The 20,590-nt window shown below is 45.5% G+C and overlaps 1 protein-coding gene and 1 long non-coding RNA gene across 11 annotated transcripts in view; both read right to left on the bottom strand.

The window, feature by feature from the left end:
* The window catches only part of LOC106590994 (bromodomain-containing protein 9), a 23,871-nt gene continuing 3,281 nt past the window's right edge, over window positions 1-20,590 (bottom strand). For 5 of the 10 annotated variants that reach the window (XM_045697026.1, XM_045697023.1, XM_045697021.1 and 2 more), the window contains exons 6-17: window positions 19,526-19,670; window positions 18,977-19,087; window positions 17,729-17,928; window positions 16,086-16,221; window positions 13,648-13,723; window positions 13,285-13,380; window positions 12,956-13,088; window positions 12,620-12,731; window positions 4,284-4,337; window positions 3,943-4,048; window positions 3,239-3,415; window positions 187-2,770 (exon numbers count right to left, since the gene is read on the bottom strand). In XM_045697026.1, coding sequence (XP_045552982.1) covers window positions 2,670-2,770; window positions 3,239-3,415; window positions 3,943-4,048; window positions 4,284-4,337; window positions 12,620-12,731; window positions 12,956-13,088; window positions 13,285-13,380; window positions 13,648-13,723; window positions 16,086-16,221; window positions 17,729-17,928; window positions 18,977-19,087; window positions 19,526-19,670 — 1,447 coding nt within the window. In that variant the 3' untranslated portion in view covers window positions 187-2,669. Of the gene's footprint in view, window positions 2,771-3,238; window positions 3,416-3,942; window positions 4,049-4,283; window positions 4,338-12,619; window positions 12,732-12,955; window positions 13,089-13,284; window positions 13,381-13,647; window positions 13,724-16,085; window positions 16,222-17,728; window positions 17,929-18,853; window positions 18,860-18,976; window positions 19,088-19,525; window positions 19,671-20,590 lie in introns of all 10 variants that reach the window. The other 5 variants (XR_006759684.1, XR_006759683.1, XM_045697028.1 and 2 more) reach the window with 5 other exon arrangements.
* On the bottom strand, window positions 4,413-12,612 carry LOC123727797 (uncharacterized). The gene is made up of 2 exons (XR_006759690.1): window positions 12,178-12,612; window positions 4,413-5,535 (listed from the first exon to the last, which is right to left on the bottom strand). It is a non-coding gene; the product is annotated as an uncharacterized lncRNA (long non-coding RNA).

A 20,590-nucleotide genomic window follows, 5' to 3' on the forward strand; every position in this document is an offset into this window, starting at 1 on the left:
TACTGTGTAAAAACACAACCTGATGACACAGTACTGTGTAAAAACACAACCTGATGACACAGTACTGTGTAAAAACACAACCTGATGACACAGTACTGTGTAAAAACACAACCTGATGACACAGTACTGTGTAAAAACACAACCTGATGACACAGTACTGTGTAAAAACACAACCTGATGACACAGTACTGTGTAAAAACACAACCTGATGACACAGTACTGTGTAAAAACACAACCTGTGGCGACTTTATTCTCTTAAGTATAGCGCACATACAAATAATCTGTACAATCATGATGACCTTTCACAACATGTCTGAGGTTCACTCTCGTTGTTCCCAGGGTGTTGAGAGCAGAGTCAGACAACAAAACAACCAGTGTGGTTAAAAACAGGACGTCAGATCAGCTCTGAGTAGAAGTTTCCTCTAAGCCACAGATCTAGGATCAGATTACCCATCAAACAATGTCTGACCCCAGACCAGTAGTTAGAGGCATTGTCTACCAACTCCCTAGTAGTGTCTCAATAGCAGAATCGCTATACTCAGAAGTCCTAATGTTGGATACAAACAAGCAGCATTATGTTGTCACCCAGAGTCACATTTGTTTGTTTTTCAAGCTACAGAAAACAATATTTTAGATAAAGCAGGTTTTTAAAGAGTTAAAACAGTTTCGTGTTTCCTTTTTTGCCTTGGAAAGTGGAGTATCATAGTATAGTGATACTGGTATTGTGACCAGAGCTACCCTAGTTAGAGCCAACTTGCCAGTGTGTGAGTTAGCTGTTGGATGTGGAGCCTGGCTCAGGAGACTGGAGGAACTCATAGGTCAGCTGTTGGATGTGGAGCCTGGCTCAGGAGACTGGAGGAACTCATAGGTCAGCTGTTGGATGTGGAGCCTGGCTCTGGGGACTGGAGGAACTCATAGGTCAGCTGTTGGATGTGGAGCCTGGCTCAGGAGACTGGAGGAACTCATAGGTCAGCTGTTGGATGTGGAGCCTGGCTCTGGGGACTGGAGGAACTCATAGGTCAGCTGTTGGATGTGGAGCCTGGCTCTGGGGACTGGAGGAACTCATAGGTCAGCTGTTGGATGTGGAGCCTGGCTCAGGAGACTGGAGGAACTCATAGGTCAGCTGTTGGATGTGGAGCCTGGCTCAGGAGACTGGAGGAACTCATAGGTCAGCTGTTGGATGTGGAGCCTGGCTCTGGGGACTGGAGGAACTCATAGGTCAGCTGTTGGATGTGGAGCCTGGCTCAGGAGACTGGAGGAACTCATAGGTCAGCTGTTGGATGTGGAGCCTGGCTCTGGGGACTGGAGGAACTCATAGGTCAGCTGTTGGATGTGGAGCCTGGCTCTGGGGACTGGAGGAACTCATAGGTCAGCTGTTGGATGTGGAGCCTGGCTCTGGGGACTGGAGGAACTCATAGGTTAGCTGTTGGATGTGGAGCCTGGCTCTGGGGACTGGAGGAACTCATAGGTCAGCTGTTGGATGTGGAGCCTGGCTCTGGGGACTGGAGGAACTCATAGGTTAGCTGTTGGATGTGGAGCCTGGCTCTGGAGACTGGAGGAACTCATAGGTCAGCTGTTGGATGTGGAGCCTGGCTCTGGGGACTGGAGGAACTCATAGGTCAGCTGTTGGCTGTGGAGCCTGGCTCTGGGGACTGGAGGAACTCATAGGTCAGCTGTTGGATGTGGAGCCTGGCTCTGGGGACTGGAGGAACTCATAGGTCAGCTGTTGGATGTGGAGCCTGGCTCTGGGGACTGGAGGAACTCATAGGTTAGCTGTTGGCTGTGGAGCCTGGCTCTGGGGACTGGAGGAACTCATAGGTCAGCTGTTGGATGTGGAGCCTGGCTCTGGGGACTGGAGGAACTCATAGGTTAGCTGTTGGATGTGGAGCCTGGCTCTGGAGACTGGAGGAACTCATAGGTCAGCTGTTGGATGTGGAGCCTGGCTCTGGAGACTGGAGGAACTCATAGGTCAGCTGTTGGATGTGGAGCCTGGCTCTGGGGACTGGAGGAACTCATAGGTCAGCTGTTGGATGTGGAGCCTGGCTCTGGGGACTGGAGGAACTCATAGGTCAGCTGTTGGATGTGGAGCCTGGCTCAGGAGACTGGAGGAACTCATAGGTCAGCTGTTGGATGTGGAGCCTGGCTCTGGGGACTGGAGGAACTCATAGGTCAGCTGTTGGATGTGGAGCCTGGCTCTGGGGACTGGAGGAACTCATAGGTTAGCTGTTGGATGTGGAGCCTGGCTCTGGAGACTGGAGGAACTCATAGGTCAGCTGTTGGATGTGGAGCCTGGCTCTGGGGACTGGAGGAACTCATAGGTCAGCTGTTGGCTGTGGAGCCTGGCTCTGGGGACTGGAGGAACTCATAGGTCAGCTGTTGGATGTGGAGCCTGGCTCTGGGGACTGGAGGAACTCATAGGTCAGCTGTTGGATGTGGAGCCTGGCTCTGGGGACTGGAGGAACTCATAGGTTAGCTGTTGGCTGTGGAGCCTGGCTCTGGGGACTGGAGGAACTCATAGGCCAGCTGTTGGATGTGGAGCCTGGCTCTGGGGACTGGAGGAACTCATAGGTTAGCTGTTGGATGTGGAGCCTGGCTCTGGAGACTGGAGGAACTCATAGGTCAGCTGTTGGATGTGGAGCCTGGCTCTGGAGACTGGAGGAACTCATAGGTCAGCTGTTGGATGTGGAGCCTGGCTCTGGGGACTGGAGGAACTCATACGGGTCATGAACCATCTCAGACTGGTCACCAACACCCAGGTGTGAGGGACTCCCTGAGGAGGAACATAGAAAAACAGGACCAACGGTCATTGAAACAAAGCACATAAATCACATGTCTATAAAGCCTTTGAAACGTTGAAACCCATGTCTCCTTATAACATTTTACATGATATTTATTAATTTGGTAGAAGCTCTTATCCAGACCGTCTTTCCTTACAGCTTTAAGTGACTGATGGGACATACCGAGCCTGTAAGTGTCTACAAGGCACAAAATGGCAACTGGCACAGACAAATCCTGCATGTTTCTGACACTGACTTAGCGAGGCAGTTGGAAGAGCTCCTTTCTACGTCCCAAATGGCACCCTATTCCCTACATAGTGCACTACTTTTTGACCAGAGCTCTCTTGGCTCTGGTCAAAAGTAGTGCACTATATAGGGAATAGGGCACCATTTGGGACTTACTAACTGATACAGCCAGGCAAGTGGATGAGGTCCAGACAGTGTTGTCCTGCAGTCCTTACCCAGGTGGTGCTGGTCCCTGTCTGAGGTCCCTGACAGGGAGGAGAGGTTAGAGGAGGGTCTGGAGCCTCCCCTCTCCACCTGGCCTTCCTGGAACTCCTGCAGCAGCTTGGCTGCCTCCTCAAAGTGCTGCTGGCTGACCCCGTCTTCATGCTCCGGCTCCTTCTTCACTGACTTCCCTGAGAGGAGAGGAGGGACACAGGGAAGACCATTACAGTCATACAAGTGATGAAGATGACAGGGTCTGCATACCGAACAGCACCCTATTCCCTATATAGTGCACTACTTTAGGGCTATGGTAAACAATCACTATAAAGAGTGTGTGTGTCTGTGTGTGTGTTTGTGTGTGTGTGTGTGCCTGTGTGGGTCTGTGTGTGTCTGTGTGTGTGTCTGTGCCTGGGTGTGTGCCTGGGTGTGTGTCTGTGTGTGTCTGTGTGTGTGTCTGTGTGTGTGTTTGTGTGTGTGTTTGTGTGTGCCTGTGTGTGTCTGTGTGTGTGCCTGTGTGTGTGCCTGTGTGTGCCTGTGTGTGTCTGTGTGTGTGCCTGTGTGTGTCTGTGTGTGTGCCTGTGTGTGCCTGTGTGTGTGCCTGTGTGTGTGCCTGTGTGTGTGTGTGTGTGTATGTCTGTATGGGGGGTGGTGGTAAACACACAGGTGGTTAAGATAATGGAAGCGATACTACTGATTGACAACCAGGTAGGATTATCACCTAAAGAGTTGAGCATGGACATCTCCAGAGACATGTCAGAGTAGCTCTTCATGGACATGAAGTCCAGCACTGAGCTGCCCTCTCCCAGACCTGTCCCATCAGCCATCTGGGCAAATAAACACACAGATCTGGAGGATCAACCATGTGGGGCAAGCAAGATGGACACACACACACACACACACACACACACACACACACACACACACACACACACACACACACACACACACACACACACACACACACACACACACACACACACACACACACACACACACACAGACAAACACACACACACACACAGTAAGCATATTCAATTGAACAGCTGTAAAATACTTTACCTGCATATCGTAAATGTTGTTCTTGGTTTCATCCGGTAACGCCATGTTTCTTTTCTGAAACACAAGACGACATGTTACAACCACATTAACATAATGTATATATACCCAGCTTCTACCACTAGTTAAAACTAGTTAACATAATGTATATATACCCAGCTTCTACCACTAGTTAAAACTAGTTAACATCATGTATATATACCCAGCTTCTACCACTAGTTAAAACTAGTTAACATCATGTATATATACCCAGCCTCTACCACTAGTTAATATAATGTATATATACCCAGCTTCTACCACTAGTTAAAACTAGTTAACATCATGTATATATACCCAGCTTCTACCACTAGTTAAAACTAGTTAACATAATGTATATATACACCCAGCTTCTACCACTAGTTAATATAATGTATATATACACCCAGCTTCTACCACTAGTTAAAACTAGTTAACATAATGTATATATACACCCAGCTTCTACCACTAGTTAAAACTAGTTAACATGTGTATATACCCAGCTTCTACCACTAGTTAAAACTAGTTAACATAATGTATATATACACCCAGCTTCTACCACTAGTTAAAACTAGTTAATATAATGTATATATACACCCAGCTTCTACCACTAGTTAACATAATGTATATATACACCCAGCTTCTACCACTAGTTAAAACTAGTTAACATGTGTATATACCCAGCTTCTAAAACTAGTTAAAACTAGTTAACATAATGTATATATACACCCAGCTTCTACCACTAGTTAAAACTAGTTAACATGTGTATATACCCAGCTTCTAAAACTAGTTAAAACTAGTTAACATAATGTATATATACCCAGCTTCTACCACTAGTTAAAACTAGTTAATATAATGTATATATACCCAGCTTCTAAAACTAGTTAAAACTAGTTAATATAATGTATATATACACCCAGCTTCTACCACTAGTTAAAACTAGTTAACATAATGTATATATACCCAGCTTCTACCACTAGTTAATATAATGTATATTTACCCAGCTTCTACCACTAGTTAAAACTAGTTAACATAATGTACATATATACCCAGCTTCTACCACTAGTTAAAACTAGTTAATATAATGTACATATACCCAGCTTCTACCACTAGTTAAAACTAGTTAATATAATGCATATATATACCCAGCTTCTACCACTAGTTAATATAATGTACATATACCCAGCTTCTACCACTAGTTAAAACTAGTTAATATAATGTATATACACCCAGCTTCTACCTCTAGTTAAAACTAGTTAACATAATGTATATATACACCCAGCTTCTACCACTAGTTAATATAATGTATTGTGGCAAAGAAGGGGGTCGAGTGATAAATGGCAGATATGTGAGGGCAGAACTAATAAACGGGCTCCGCCCGATCACTAAAATGGCCACCCCGATCAGAACTACAGATCACAAAATGGCCGACTGCCAAAACTACAATTCCCAGAAGCAAGGGGACCCCTCAGAAGGTGGAGCCGACCCACAGATAAAAGGTCAAGAAAAACCAGGAAGAGAGAGAGAGGGCGGGAAGGATCTATGAACCATAGAGAAAGAGACAATCTACATTGGCTGGATTTACCGTGTACGAGCTGGACTGTTTTGGACTTACCTGTTGGCGTTTAGACCTGGACCTACCGAGAACCAGATTTGTGTACCGAACCCTGCTATCCTTGACCTTACCTGTGGCCTGGGTGGACCAGGACAGCGAAACAAACACACAGGTACTGTCATGTTCGAAAGAACTTTCATTCTGGGCTGACTTTGGTGACAGTTTCCCACTTAATTTGTGACAAACGCTCCTAACTTTTAAGAGGTTTGCCACACGTGGTGGAGAATGTGGGCACTGGATTAACCATACCGCTAGTTAGGTAGAAAAAATGTAAATTAAAAAAAAAAAAAGTTTAGTTAGCACTCCAAAGGGGAGTCAGGTTTTTTTTTGTTTTTTTGTGGCTTTGTTTGGTTAGGACAGTTTTTTTCAGGAAAATGAGTATGGAGGGAGCCATACAGGCCCTGTTACAAGCGGCGGCCGCCCAACAAGAGGCAACTAGAGCTCAACAAATAGCTCATCAGGATGCAATGCGAATGTATCAGGACACGTTACAGGTCCAGCACCGCACCAACCAGCTGCTCAGAGAAGAGCAAGAGAGAAACACCCGGGAGTTAAGAGAAGGCCTAAAGGGGCTAGCGGACCAAATTGGGGCTCAGTTACCAGGTGCAAATACCCAAAGGTGGGCCAATCATTTTCTTAAAAAAATGACAGCGCAGGATGATGTGGAAGCATATCTTACCACCTTCGAAAGGACGGCAGAGAGGGAGAAGTGGCCGAAAGAAGAATGGGCAGGGCTTCTGGCACCATACCTGGCAGGGGACGCTCAAAAAGCATATTTCGACCTGGAGTTGAAGGATGCACAGGATTACGATAAACTCAAGGGAGAGATTCTGACTAGACTGGGAGTGACCGATACCGGGGGGCACACCGCTTCCACCAGTGGTCCTACAGACCGGGACAACCCCCCCGAACACAGATGTTCGACTTGATTCACCTGGCACGGAAATGGTTGCGACCGGAGACCCGTTCGTCCGCCGAGGTCGTCGAGACCATCGTACTCAACCAGTTTCAGCGAGGTCTACCCCAAGAAGTGCGACGATGGGTTGGCCAGAACGAGGTACTTTCCGCCGACCATCTCGTGGGCCTGGTTGAACGGTATTGTACGTTAGGAACAGCTGAGCAGGCGCAGGAGGAAAGATTCCCATTCCCCAGGCCTGGGCGAACCAGCGGACAGGGTAAGACTGTCCCAACAGGGGGAGGGGGAGGAGAGCAGCGTGGGGCCATGAGGAAAGAATCAGAATCGGGCCGAGACACTAAGGGAAAAACCGGAAACCGGGACTGGGGGTCGAGGAGGTCTCCCCCCCGGAACCCTATTATCTGTTACAATTGTAATCGACCGGGACATATTGCAGCCTACTGCCCTATTAAAGAAGAGCCAATGCAATGTAACCTCGGTGAAAAAGAAGATGAGATATGGTATGCATGTCCCGTGGTAACCACTGTACTTGAAAGATCAAGAAACAAACATATGTGCAGGGTGAAGGTTGAAGGGAAGGAGGTTGAAGCACTACTGGATTCCGGCAGTATGCTAACCCTGGTCGTTGCAAACCTAGTGCCGACGCACAAACTGGATACAAGTCAGGATATCAGTGTTACGTGCATTCATGGGGATACCCGTCTGTACCCCACAGCATTAGTGAGCATACAAACAGAGGACGGTCTGCTGGATTATGAGGTCGGCGTGGTCCCAAAGATGCCATATGATGTAATATTGGGTAGATACTTTCCTAACTTTGCGAAGTTAGGTCAAAAGAACGGCATATTTGAGAAGCCAACAACCCTGACCAAGCAGGAAGAAGCATGGGGCCTTCAACCAAGGCCAAGAAAAGAGGTCTCCCAGGGGCCAACCTCACAGGTACTAGTAGGGGAGGATGAGGATGAAGTGGCAAACCTCGTTGATAATGAACAGCCCAGTACTAGTGGGGCTGGGGTCGATCTGAATCCAGAGGACGACTATCTAGAACCAGCAGACCTGGCAGGGTCCATGACTAATTCCGGGACGGCCCAACACCAGGATCCAACCCTGCAGCAAGCCAGAGCAGACGTGCAGGTCGTAGATGGTACTCCCATAAATGATAGGATGATGCCTAATAGTTTTCCCCACTTCATCATGAAAAATGGTTTGGTGTACAGAGTCTCAAAAATAGGGGTTGATGTGGTGGAACAGTTGTTGGTCCCCACCCGGTACAGGAAGACAGTACTGGATCTAGCTCATGGGCACATTCTGGGTGGACACCTTGGTATCGATAAAACCCGAGACCGGATTGTAAGGAGGTTTTACTGGCCAGGAATTCAGGCTGAAGTGGCTCGGCATTGTGGAGAGTGCCCGGAGTGCCAGGTAACAGCTCCCCGACCAGCGTTTAGAAGCCCGTTAGTGCCACTCCCCATAATCGAAACGCCATTTGAGAGGATAGCGATGGACATAGTGGGCCCACTACCCAAATCTGCCAGAGGGCACCAATACATTCTGGTCATTCTAGATTATGCCACTCGCTACCCAGAAGCCATTCCCCTTCGGACAATGGCTTCCAAAAATATCGCCAAGGAACTAGTGCTATTGTTCACCAGGGTTGGGGTCCCAAAGGAGATCCTTACTGACCAGGGGACCCCCTTTATGTCCCGCCTTATGGCGGACCTTTGTAAATTGTGGCAGGTGAAACAGTTGAGGACATCGGTTTACCATCCACAGACGGACGGGCTGGTTGAGAGATTCAACCGGACCCTGAAGTCAATGCTCAGGAAGGTAATCGACAAGGATGGGAAAAACTGGGATTGCATGTTGCCATATCTGATGTTTGCCATTAGAGAGGTTCCTCAAGCCTCGCTGGGGTTTTCTCCCTTCGAGCTGGTATATGGGAGGCACCCCCGGGGAATCTTAGACATCGCCCGGGAAACCTGGGAACACCAATCCACCCCGTATACTAGTGTCATAGAGCACGTCACGGCAATGCAAAACAGGATAGCCACAGTCATGCCCATCGTCAGAGAGCACATGAGACAAGCACAAGAGCACCAGCGGCACACTTATAACCGGCAGGCTACCCTGAGGGAATTTCAACCGGGAGATAAGGTGTTAGTGCTGATCCCCACGGTAGAGTGCAAACTACTAGCCACATGGAAAGGACCATACGAAGTACTGGAGAGAATAGGAGAAGTTAATTATCGGATCCGACAGCCAGGTCGACGGCCCCAGGAACAGATCTATCACATAAACCTGTTAAAAGCATGGAGAGAGAGAAACACTAATGGTCACGTACCCCACACACACTCAGGAGACAGCTGAAGTAAATATTTCACCTACTTTGTCCCCAGCACAAGTACAGGAAGTAAAGACCCCGATCCAGAAAAACAGAGATGTGTTTTCAGAAGTACCCGGCCGAACTGAGGTTACAGCTCATGATATCGTTTCCCTACCAGGGAGAAAAGTGAGCATGAGGCCATATCGGGTACCCGAGGCTCGACAGGCAGCGATTAGAGCAGAGACGGAGAAAATGTTGACAGCTGGAGTGATCGAAGAGTCACATAGTGAGTGGTCTAGCCCAATTGTGATGGTCTCCAAGCCCGATGGGTCTTTGCGGTTCTGTAACGACTTTCGGAAGGTAAATGAAATCTCCAAGTTTGACGCCTACCCCATGCCCAGAGTAGACGAACTACTGGAGAAAATTGGTAAAGCTCAGTACATTACGACCCTGGACCTGACAAAAGGGTACTGGCAAATTCCTCTGACCCCCAGGGCCAAAGAAAAGACAGCCTTTGCAACCCCTGACGGTTTGTTTCAATACACCGTCATGCCATTCGGCCTACACGGGGCCCCAGCCACCTTTCAACGGCTCATGGACAAGGTCCTAAAACCGCACCAAACATACACCGCAGCTTATTTAGATAACGTGGGGATCTACAGCCCAGATTGGGAATCCCACTTACCCCGGGTACAGGCGGTGTTAGACGCCCTTAGAAAGGCAGGGCTCAAAGGCGAACCCTGCCATGTGTTATGTGGGGTTAGAGGAAACGGAGTATCTGGGATACACAGTGGGAAGAGGATTAATCAAACCCCAACGTAAGAAGGTGGAGGCAATTAGAGAATGGCCAAAACCAGTAAATAAGAAGCAGGTTCGAGCCTTCCTAAGGCTGACCGGGTACTGCCGGAAGTTCATCCCAAGTTATGCCACAGTGGCCGCCCCACTCACCGACATGACTAGAGCCAGAGGGCCAAACATGGTCAAGTGGGATGAAAGGGCCACCAAAGCATTTAGGACATTACAGGAGGCCCTCTGCTGTAATCCAGTGCTGGTGGTACCAGAATTTGAGAGAGAGTTTGTGGTTCAGACGGATGCTTCAGAGGTCGGCTTGGGAGCAGTGCTGTCCCAAGAGGTAGAAGGGGTGGAACACCCCATCCTGTTTTTAAGCAGGAAGCTGGAACCACGGGAAACCAACTACTCAGTTGTTGAGAAAGAGGCGCTGGCAGTAAAGTGGGCTCTGGAAAGCCTGAAATACTACCTGCTGGGGCGCCACTTCACCCTCATCAGTGACCATGCACCACTCACCTGGATGGATAGGGCTAAAGAGAAGAACGCTCGGGTGATGCGGTGGTTTTTGAGTCTCCAACCGTTTCACTTTGACTTGCAACACAGAGCAGGAAAGGAAATGGGAAATGTGGATGGGTTATCCCGCATGCACGCATATTTTGCTGCGGTAGCCCGACCTAGGGGGTCGGATCTAGGGGGGGAGATGTGTGGCAAAGAAGGGGGTCGAGTGATAAATGGCAGATATGTGAGGGCAGAACTAATAAACGGGTTCTGCCCGATCACTAAAATGGCCACCCCGATCAGAACTACAGATCACAAAATGGCCGACTGCCAAAACTACAATTCCCAGAAGCAAGAGGAACCCTCAGAAGGTGGAGCCGACCCACAGATAAAAGGTCAAGAAAAACCAGGAAGAGAGAGAGAGGGCGGGAAGGATCTATGAACCATAGAGAAAGAGACAATCTACATTGGCTGGATTTACAGTGTACGAGCTGGACTGTTTTGGACTTACCTGTTGGCGTTTAGACCTGGACCTACCGAGAACCAGATTTGTGTACCGAACCCTGCTATCCTTGACCTTACCTGTGGCCTGGGTGGACCAGGACAGCGAAACAAACACACAGGTACTGTCATGTTCGAAAGAACTTTCATTCTGGGCTGACTTTGGTGACAGTTTCCCACTTAATTTGTGACAAACGCTCCTAACTTTGAAGACGTTTGCCACAGTATATATATATACCCAGCTTCTACCACTAGTTAACATAATGTATATATATACCCAGCTTCTACCACTTGTTAACATAATGTATATATAGACCCAGCTTCTACCACTAGTTAATATAATGTATATATACACCCAGCTTCTACCACTAGTTAACATAATGTATATATATACCCAGCTTCTACCACTAGTTAATATAATGTATATATACACCCAGCTTCTACCACTAGTTAATATAATGTATATATACACCCAGCTTCTACCACTAGTTAACATAATGTATATATATACCCAGCTTCTACCACTTGTTAACATAATGTATATATAGACCCAGCTTCTACCACTAGTTAACATAATGTATATATATACCCAGCTTCTACCACTAGTTAATATAATGTATATATACACCCAGCTTCTACCACTAGTTAAAACTAGTTAACATAATGTATATATACCCAGCTTCTACCACTAGTTAAAACGAGTTAACATAATGTCTATATACCCAGCTTCTACCACTAGTTAAAACGAGTTAACATAATGTATATACACCCAGCTTCTACCACTAGTTAAAACGAGTTAACATAATGTATATACACCCAGCTTCTACCACTAGTTAAAACGAGTTAACATAATGTATATACACCCAGCTTCTACCACTAGTTAAAACGAGTTAACATATTGTATATACACCCAGCTTCTACCACTAGTTAAAACTAGTTAACATAATGTATATACACCCAGCTTCTACCACTAGTTAAAACTAGTTAACATAATGTATATACACCCAGCTTCTACCACTAGTTAAAACTAGTTAACATAATGTATATACACCCAGCTTCTACCACTAGTTAAAACGAGTTAACATAATGTATATACACCCAGCTTCTACCACTAGTTAAAACGAGTTAACATAATGTATATACACCCAGCTTCTACCACTAGTTAAAACTAGTTAACATAATGTATATACACCCAGCTTCTACCACTAGTTAATATAATGTATATATACCCAGCTTCTACCACTAGTTAAAACTAGTTAACATAATGCATATATACACCCAGCTTCTACCACTAGTTAAAACTAGTTAACATAATGTGTATATATACACCCAGCTTCTACCACTAGTTAATATAATGTATATATACCCAGCTTCTACCACTAGTTAAAACTAGTTAACATAATGTATATATACACCCAGCTTCTACCACTAGTTAATATAATGTATATACACCCAGCTTCTACCACTAGTTAAAACTAGTTAACATAATGTATATATACCCAGCTTCTACCACTAGTTAAAACTAGTTAACATAATGTATATATACACCCACACGGTGTACTTTAGGAAGTCATGCGTGACAGTGTCCCCCCCAGACGGCCCGGGTCAAAGGTAGAGCCCTAGATAGGGCATAGGGGGCCATTTGGGGCCCAGCCTGTATGAGTGGTTAATGGGGTACAGACCTGTCTGATCTGGTAGACAGCCTTAGAGTGATCCCCTGCAGTCATCTTATCCAGCAGCCCGTCAACCAAATGTTTAGTAACGTTCCCACAACCTTTAACAAACTCCTGAATACTGGAATGAGGAAGGAGACAGCATTTATACAGTGTATATATACTACAATGTTAAGGCTTTTTCATACAGCACGTTAGATGTGCACTGCACGTAGGGTTGCAAAATTGCGGTAAATTTCCCCAAAATCCCAGGATTTCCTTATTATTGCATCTTGATTCCAGGAATGGTCTGATGGGAACCCTAACTCCAGTAATGATGCGAGTGCTGCTACAGCATTGACTAACCTGAGAGCACACTGTACCCCAGTCTCGTCCCCGTAGGCTGAGTACAGCAGGTCCATCTCATCAGGCAGCAGGTCTGGGTAGATGGAGTTGTTCTGTAGGGTCTGGGTGTTATAGGTACTGCTCAGGAACGTCACTACACACACACACACACACACCCGAGCAGAGGAAGGAAGCCTTGGAAGAAATTCTCTCTCATCATAGCCAACATTATGAAAGACAGAAACTAAAACTTCTACGCAGCAGGAGGTCACATTGACTTTTTACATTGTCAGGACATGTATCAAACGTGTTAGCTAACAGCTAAGCAGCTTTGCACTTTCTATACATACCCTTGTGTCTCCTGTCATCTTTAAAACCCAGTGTTGTTAATCCAGGTAGGAGCTTATTGGACAGAGAGCTCAGGTCCACAGGGTGGGTCTCCTCCTCTGGGAAGCAGAGACAGAACAGGTTCTTCCCTCTGTGTCATGTAGTACAGAACATCTTGGACATTTATCACATACACTACATCTATACAGGTTCTATATCTGTGTCCCAAATGGCAGCCTATTCCCTATGTAGTGCACTACTTTTGACCAGGGTCCATAGGGCTCTATATAGTACACTATATAGTAGTGTACTATATAGGGAATAGGCTGCCATTTGGGACTGTGAGTTTCCCACTGGATAATACCCTAGAAAAGTAGGGAACAAACCTTTTGCTTCTGGATTCAGCTGATTCACTACAGTGTACAACAGATTACCATCAGGCTCTTTCCTCAGGTAACCCATCTGAAAATACAGGGACACAAGAACCATGTGGTCACAGGGACACTAGAACCATGTGGTCACCGGGACACTAGAACCATGTGGTCACAGGGACACTAGAACCATGTGGTCACCGGGACACTAGAACCATGTGGTCACAGGGACACTAGAACCATGTGGTCACCGGGACACTAGAACCATGTGGTCACCGGGACACTAGAACCATGTGGTCACCGGGACACTATCACCGGGACACTAGAACCATGTGGTCACCGGGACACTAGAACCATGTGGTCACCGGGACACTAGAACCATGTGGTCACCGGGACACTAGAACCATGTGGTCACCGGGACACTAGAACCATGTGGTCACCGGGACACTAGAACCATGTGGTCACCGGGACACAAGAACCATGTGGTCACCGAGAAAACTGAACATAGATCAACCCTGGCATCCACTTTAAATATCCATCTATTAAACCTGACTCAAAGCCAGGGATTCGAACCAGCAACCCTCCGCTTCTCTAACCTCTAGGCTAGCAGTCATATCTGATTAAAACAGACACTGTTGTATTGAGTACAGTACCTTGGACTTGGGAATATAACAGCTGATCATTATATACAGTGTTAATCTTGATTTAACAAGTTTTTGATTACTACATGATTCCATACGTGTTATTTCATAGTTTTGAAATCTTCAGTATTATTCTACAATGTAGAAAACAGTAAAAACAAAGAAAAACCCACTTGAAGAAACCTTTGACTGGTAATGTAATCACTACCGGTCAAACGTTTTAGAACACCTACTCATTCAAGGGTACTATTTTCTATATTGTAGAATAACAGTGAAGACATCAAAACTATGAAATAACACATTTGGAATCATGTAATAACCCCAAAAAGTGTTAAACAAATTCAACATATATTTTATATTTGAGATTCTTCAAATAGCCACCCTTTGCCTTGATGACAGTTTTGCACACCCTTGGCATTCTCTCAACCAGCTTCATGAGGTAGTCACCTGGAATGTATTTCAATTAACAGGTGTGCCTTCTTAAAAGTTAATTTGTGGAATTTCTTTCCTTCTTAATATGTTTGAGCCAATCAGTTGTGCTGTGACAAGGTGGGTGGGTGGGGGGGCTATACAGAAGATAGCCCTATTTAGTAAAAGACCAAGTCCATATTAAGGCAAGAACAGCTCAAATAAGCAAAGAGAAACGACAATACATCATTACTTTAAGACATGAAGGTCAATCAATACAGAAAATGTAAAGAACTTTGAAACTTTCTTCAAGTGCAGTCGCAAAAACCATCAAGCGCTGTGATGAAACTGGCTCTCATGAGGACCGCCACAGGAATGGAAGACCCAGAGTTACCTCTGCTGCAGAGGATAACTTCACTAGAGTTACCAGCATCATAAATTGCAGCCCAAATAAATGCTTCACAGAGTTCAAGTAACAGACACATCTCACCATCAACTGTTCAAAGGAGACTGCGTGAATCAGGCCTTCATGGTCGAATTGCTGCAAAGAAACCACTATTAAAGGACACCAATAAGAAGAATAGACTTGCTTCGGCCAAGAAACACGAGCAATGGACATTAGACCGGTGGAAATTTGTCCTTTGGTCTGGAGTCCAAATTGGAGATTTTTGGCTCCAACCGCTGTGTCTTTGTGAGATGTGGTGTGGGTGAACTGATGATCTCTGCATGTGTATTTCCCACGGTAAAGCATGGAGGAGGTGGTGTTATGGTCTGCGTGTGCTTTTCTGGTGACACTGTGATTTATTTAGAATTCAAGGCACACTTAACCAGCATGGCTACCACAGCATTCTGCAGCGATATGCCATCCCATCTGGTTTTGGACTATCATTTGTTTTTCAACAGGACAATGACCCAACACACCTCCAGGCTGTGTAAGGGCTATTTGACCAAGAAGGAGAGTGATAGAGTGCTGCATCAGATGACCTGGCCTCCACAATCACCCAATCTCAACTAAATTGAGATGGTTTGGGATGAGTCGGACCGCAGAGTTAAGGAAAAGCAGCCAACAAGTGCTCAGCATATATGGGAACTCCTTCAAGACTGTTGGAAAAGCATTCCAGGTGAAGCTGGTTGAGAGAATGCCAAGAGTGTGCAAAGCTGTCATCAAGGTAAAGGGTGGCTATTTGAAGAATATCAATTTGTTTAACACTTATTTGGTTAATACATGATTCCATATGTGTTATTTTATAGTTTTGATGTCTTCACTATTATTCTACAATGTAGACAATAGTACAAAATTCAGAAAAACCTTGGAATGACTAAGTGTCTCCAAACTTTTGACTGGTACTAATATATATATATATATATATATATATATATATATATATATATATATATATATACCTTGGAGTTGGGCATGTATCGGTTGATGCGGTCGTGTGCTTCATCTGCAGCGTGCTCCACCAGGGCCAGAACGTGTTCCTCCGCTGTGCTGTCAGTCAGGCTGCAGGCGTTCCCCTCTGGCTCATACAGGTAACAGCTGGGACCACAGAGATGCACAATGTTACTCCACAGATCACTGGTTAATACAGGTAACTCCTGGGACCACGTCTCGCCTAGGGCGGCAGAACAAAAAAATTGCCGCCCCTACAAGAATAGTCCCAGTAAGCAAAATTACGTTGAAAAGACGTCTAAAATAGGTATTTTTTCCAGATGTTAAGGTTTAGGTTCTGAATAAAAGGTGATTTTCAGTTCTAAATGAAAGTTGAAAAGATTATTTAAATTATTTAATTAATAGACATATATTTTGGGCCAAATCAAGGCTCGTCCAGACCGGACAAAATCTGAAACAAACAGAAGTGTATGATGGGTTCAGAGTTGATCCGGACTGGACTAGAACACAACGTCCGTGTAAATCAAGGCTAAATCAAAAAAAAGACGTCAGCATCGGTCTGTGCTTACTGAGGTATAGTGGCTTTATTCATCCTGATTCCTGTCACTAATCAATTTGTCTCTTTAAGCTCTGAATATCAGCTACCCAACTTCATCAGGAGTTATCCTGAGCCTATTTGCAATGTGTTTACACAGCGGGAAATGCAGAAGTATTTAATGTTTTGCTATGATCAGCTCGTAAAAAAATTGATGGAAACAAACTTGAAACCACTGACCATGACAATTTAGCCCACGGGATGATACTCCTGGACAAAAGTTGTGAGTAGCCTGATTGTCCATTTTACTTTGACCTGTCCTGTTTTGTTTTTTTACTTTGACCTGTCCTGTTTTGTTTTTTTACTTTGCCCTGTCCATGTTTGTTAATATGTCAGCAGTTTTTTATTTTGATTAGGCACCATTTAGGCTATTTGATGGGAGAAACCTGCACGATATAAAACGTTTCCATCTCATTACATTGTCATCCATTTTATCTCCAGCCTGTAGGCTACAGAAAAGGACACCTAGTCTTTCTACCTATATCTGTTACATGATGGTGGATTATTTTATTGACGGAATGTTGGTGGTGCGCCGCAGCGACCCTGGAGAGGCATGCTGGGAATGGACAAGATAAATATTTTGAGACTCTTCATTTGACAAAGTGGCACTGCTTATCATAGGGCGGAATCAGCTCTCACCTAAAAAGCCCTTATGCCACTGACTGAGAAAATGTCATTGTTTTTGGGCAGAATTATGTGAGGTTTTATGTGTTGTTGGAAATGCGTCTTGGTCAGTTTAGCTCAGAAATTGCTAAACTCATAGGCGGCTGCCTAATGAGCGGGCCGGCCCTGGCTGGGACCACAGAGATACACACTGTTACTCTACAGTTTATGGTTATGTAGCATGTTGGATGGAACATGTAGGATACATGAGTCCTACAATGAGCACCATACAGCAGTGGTTTATGGGTCTCATCCATCACATTGTACCAAGCCTGGGATAACAGAAGGGACTACATGAGCAATGACGTCATGTGCACACATGGAGTACATGATGCATGAGACCAACATCTACCGAAGTCAAGACACTGGACTAGAGAGTAGGCCATTCCATTCTACCTGATGACTTCCTTCATATCTTTGATGTCTTTGGGCTGCTTCTTGGATTTCTTGGCCGACGCCGACTCCACGGGCATGGGGATGACCTCCGGAGGGGGCTCCTCAGACGCCACATCCTCGTCCCCTAAAATGGCCGCCTGCTGAGAGAAATCCATGTCCTGCATGAAAGACATGCTGCGCTTCAGTGCTAACAGCCGCTCCTGTAAACAGAGCAGAGCCACAGAAAAAGAGCCAGAGAGAGAGAGAACCACAGAAAGAGAACCACAGGGAGAGAAAGAGAACCAAAAGGAATTGCTTTATACTCCATCTGCCACAACTCAGCCAGAGAGTGATAGGATGGCTGGTGGGATGGGATGGCTGGTGGATGGGATTGTCTGGTGGGATGGCAGGATGAGATGGCAGGATGGGATGGCTGGTAGGATGACTGGTGGGATGGGATGGCTGGTGGATGGGATTGTCTGGTGGGATGGGATTGGCTGGTGGGATGGTTGGTGGGATGGTATTTCAGGATGGGATGGCTGGTGAGATGGAATGGCTGGTGGGATGGCAAGGTAGGATGGTTGTGGGATGGCTGGTGGGATGGGATGTCAGGATGGGATGGCATGATGGGATGGCTGGTGGGTTGGAAGGAGAGGATGGTGGTGGGATGGAATTGTCTGGTGGGATAGGATTGGCTGGTGGGATGGCTGGTGGGATGGTGGTGGAATGGGATGTCAGGATGGGATGGCTGGTGGGATGTCAGGATGGGATGGCTGGTGGGATGGTGGTGGAATGGGATGTCAGGATGGGATGGCTGGTGGGATGGTGGTGGAATGGGATGTCAGGATGGGATGGCTGGTGGGATGGGGGTGGTGAGTCTAACTGCAATGGTGATGATTGTTAGGAGGGAAAACATTGATCAAACATCTTGAGTCACACGTCTGCCTTCTATCTGCTTAGTTGTTCTACAGTCTCCTGAATGCTCCAGAAATATACAAGGACGTTACAGTGTGGTGTGTCTGTTTGAAGTAAAACCACACAGAGGCAAATCTGTTTCACAAAGCCAGAGAGGAAGAAGAATGACCAACATGTGTAATGACATAGAGAGAACAGAAAAGGACAAGACAAGGGGAAACAGGACTCCACCAGCATCTGTCACAGGAAAGGGAAATACATGAAATGGATGGGTTATGAACATCAACATGCACAACAAATCATACACTGACAATGACACCTCTATCCTCTCCTTGTAGAGACACTACTCATTACTTTGCTCATCATCTTGAAGCCAGTGTGCAGCAGTTTCTTGGCAGCCTTGTAGTAAACGGTCTCTGGACGGTTATACACCATGGCATTATCACACATCAGCTTGAAGTCCGCCTGCAACAGAGGAAGCAACCGCTTTACAACAACAAGCTCTCCGTCACTCACTTACAAATACAAAACTCATACAAATACTTCAACACAAATATTTGTTTCATTGAAGCAAATAAATATCCTCCTTTGAAAATACGATCAATGTTATGAATGTGACCATTATGTACAGCACACACATTCCTTTCCACAAGTTATATCAACGTGATGATACCAAGGCTCTTTCACAATTCATCTTTCCCTGATTCCTGTATCTTCTATCCTTGTCACCTTGTCAAAATGCTCAAGGGGAGGCACGTTGGACCTTCTCCTCCAATACAGTTGAGAAAGAGGTGAGGAATCACTGAAAGACGTATTGAGGTACATCTCAAAATTCTAATCATGACAGTTCCTGTGATCTGTGATGGACAGATCGCCATGTGGTCGCTTGTAGCATCACCTCACCTTGAACTCTGTGACGGTTTTGTACTCGTTGTCTGTGATCTTGTCGTTCATGGTGCTGAAATCCATGGGGTGTTTGATTATCACAGAGTAACCTGGAGCGATGGCGTCTGTCACTGGGAAAGTGAAGAAGCCATGGGCATCCTTCCTGGAAAGACAAGACAAACAGAATTCTTAGTACCGACTGAACTGACTTTCATGTCACCAACAGGCATAATCCAGAGATGTTTGTGGATCTGTCACTGAACACATTTACATGCGCACAGTATTCCGAATAGTAGCTCATATCCCACTTAAGGTCTTATTCGGGGAAAGCTGTTTACATGCACCTTTGATATCTCGCTCACGAGTATCACTGTGGCCATGAATAAACAGAATAATCCTCATTTAAATTCATATGGGTTAAATGGAATAGTAACTGAAATCTGGACACTGACTGTAGGCTTATAACTTCTCATATGTAGAGTAATATAATATTAACTCCTGCAGAATTACGCATTTCTTAAAGTAAAATTATAAAACAAATGCTAATTTTGTCTCGGGAACAAGAGTGGAGAAATATGATTGAATTCTTTCAGCATCTCTTGAGAAAATGTGACTGTGCGTGTAATATTTGACACGGTTATGCAAGCAGACAGTACTTCAACCACCTAAAATAAGCACCTAAGATGAAAGGGAAAGAGGGAGACCTAGTCAGTTGTACAACTGAATGCATTCAACTGAAATGTGTCTTTTACATTTAACCCAACCCCTCTGAATCAGATGGAAGACTTATAAGCAATGTTTCATGGTTTTCTCAGCTTTTCATTTCCTTAAAACCGGTCAAACGGATGACATTTGGACATTTTGCACAGAACCAATCTTTCCAGTGTTTTGGTGTTATTGCGTTTTCTCCCTGGTCCCTAAATGCAGAACTAAAACGAAACAGACAATGTTACCGGTGTTAACTAGATTACTGATGCATTCCTTCTATCAGTGTAAGACATTCTGGTGAGCCCTACTTTATTTAGTCTCCTGGGGAAACAAGACATGACAGAAAACAAGCTGCATGTATCTAACTATAGTTGA

Source organism: Salmo salar, chromosome ssa02 (genome assembly GCF_905237065.1).
Source record: "Salmo salar chromosome ssa02, Ssal_v3.1, whole genome shotgun sequence".
NCBI lineage: Eukaryota > Metazoa > Chordata > Actinopteri > Salmoniformes > Salmonidae > Salmo > Salmo salar.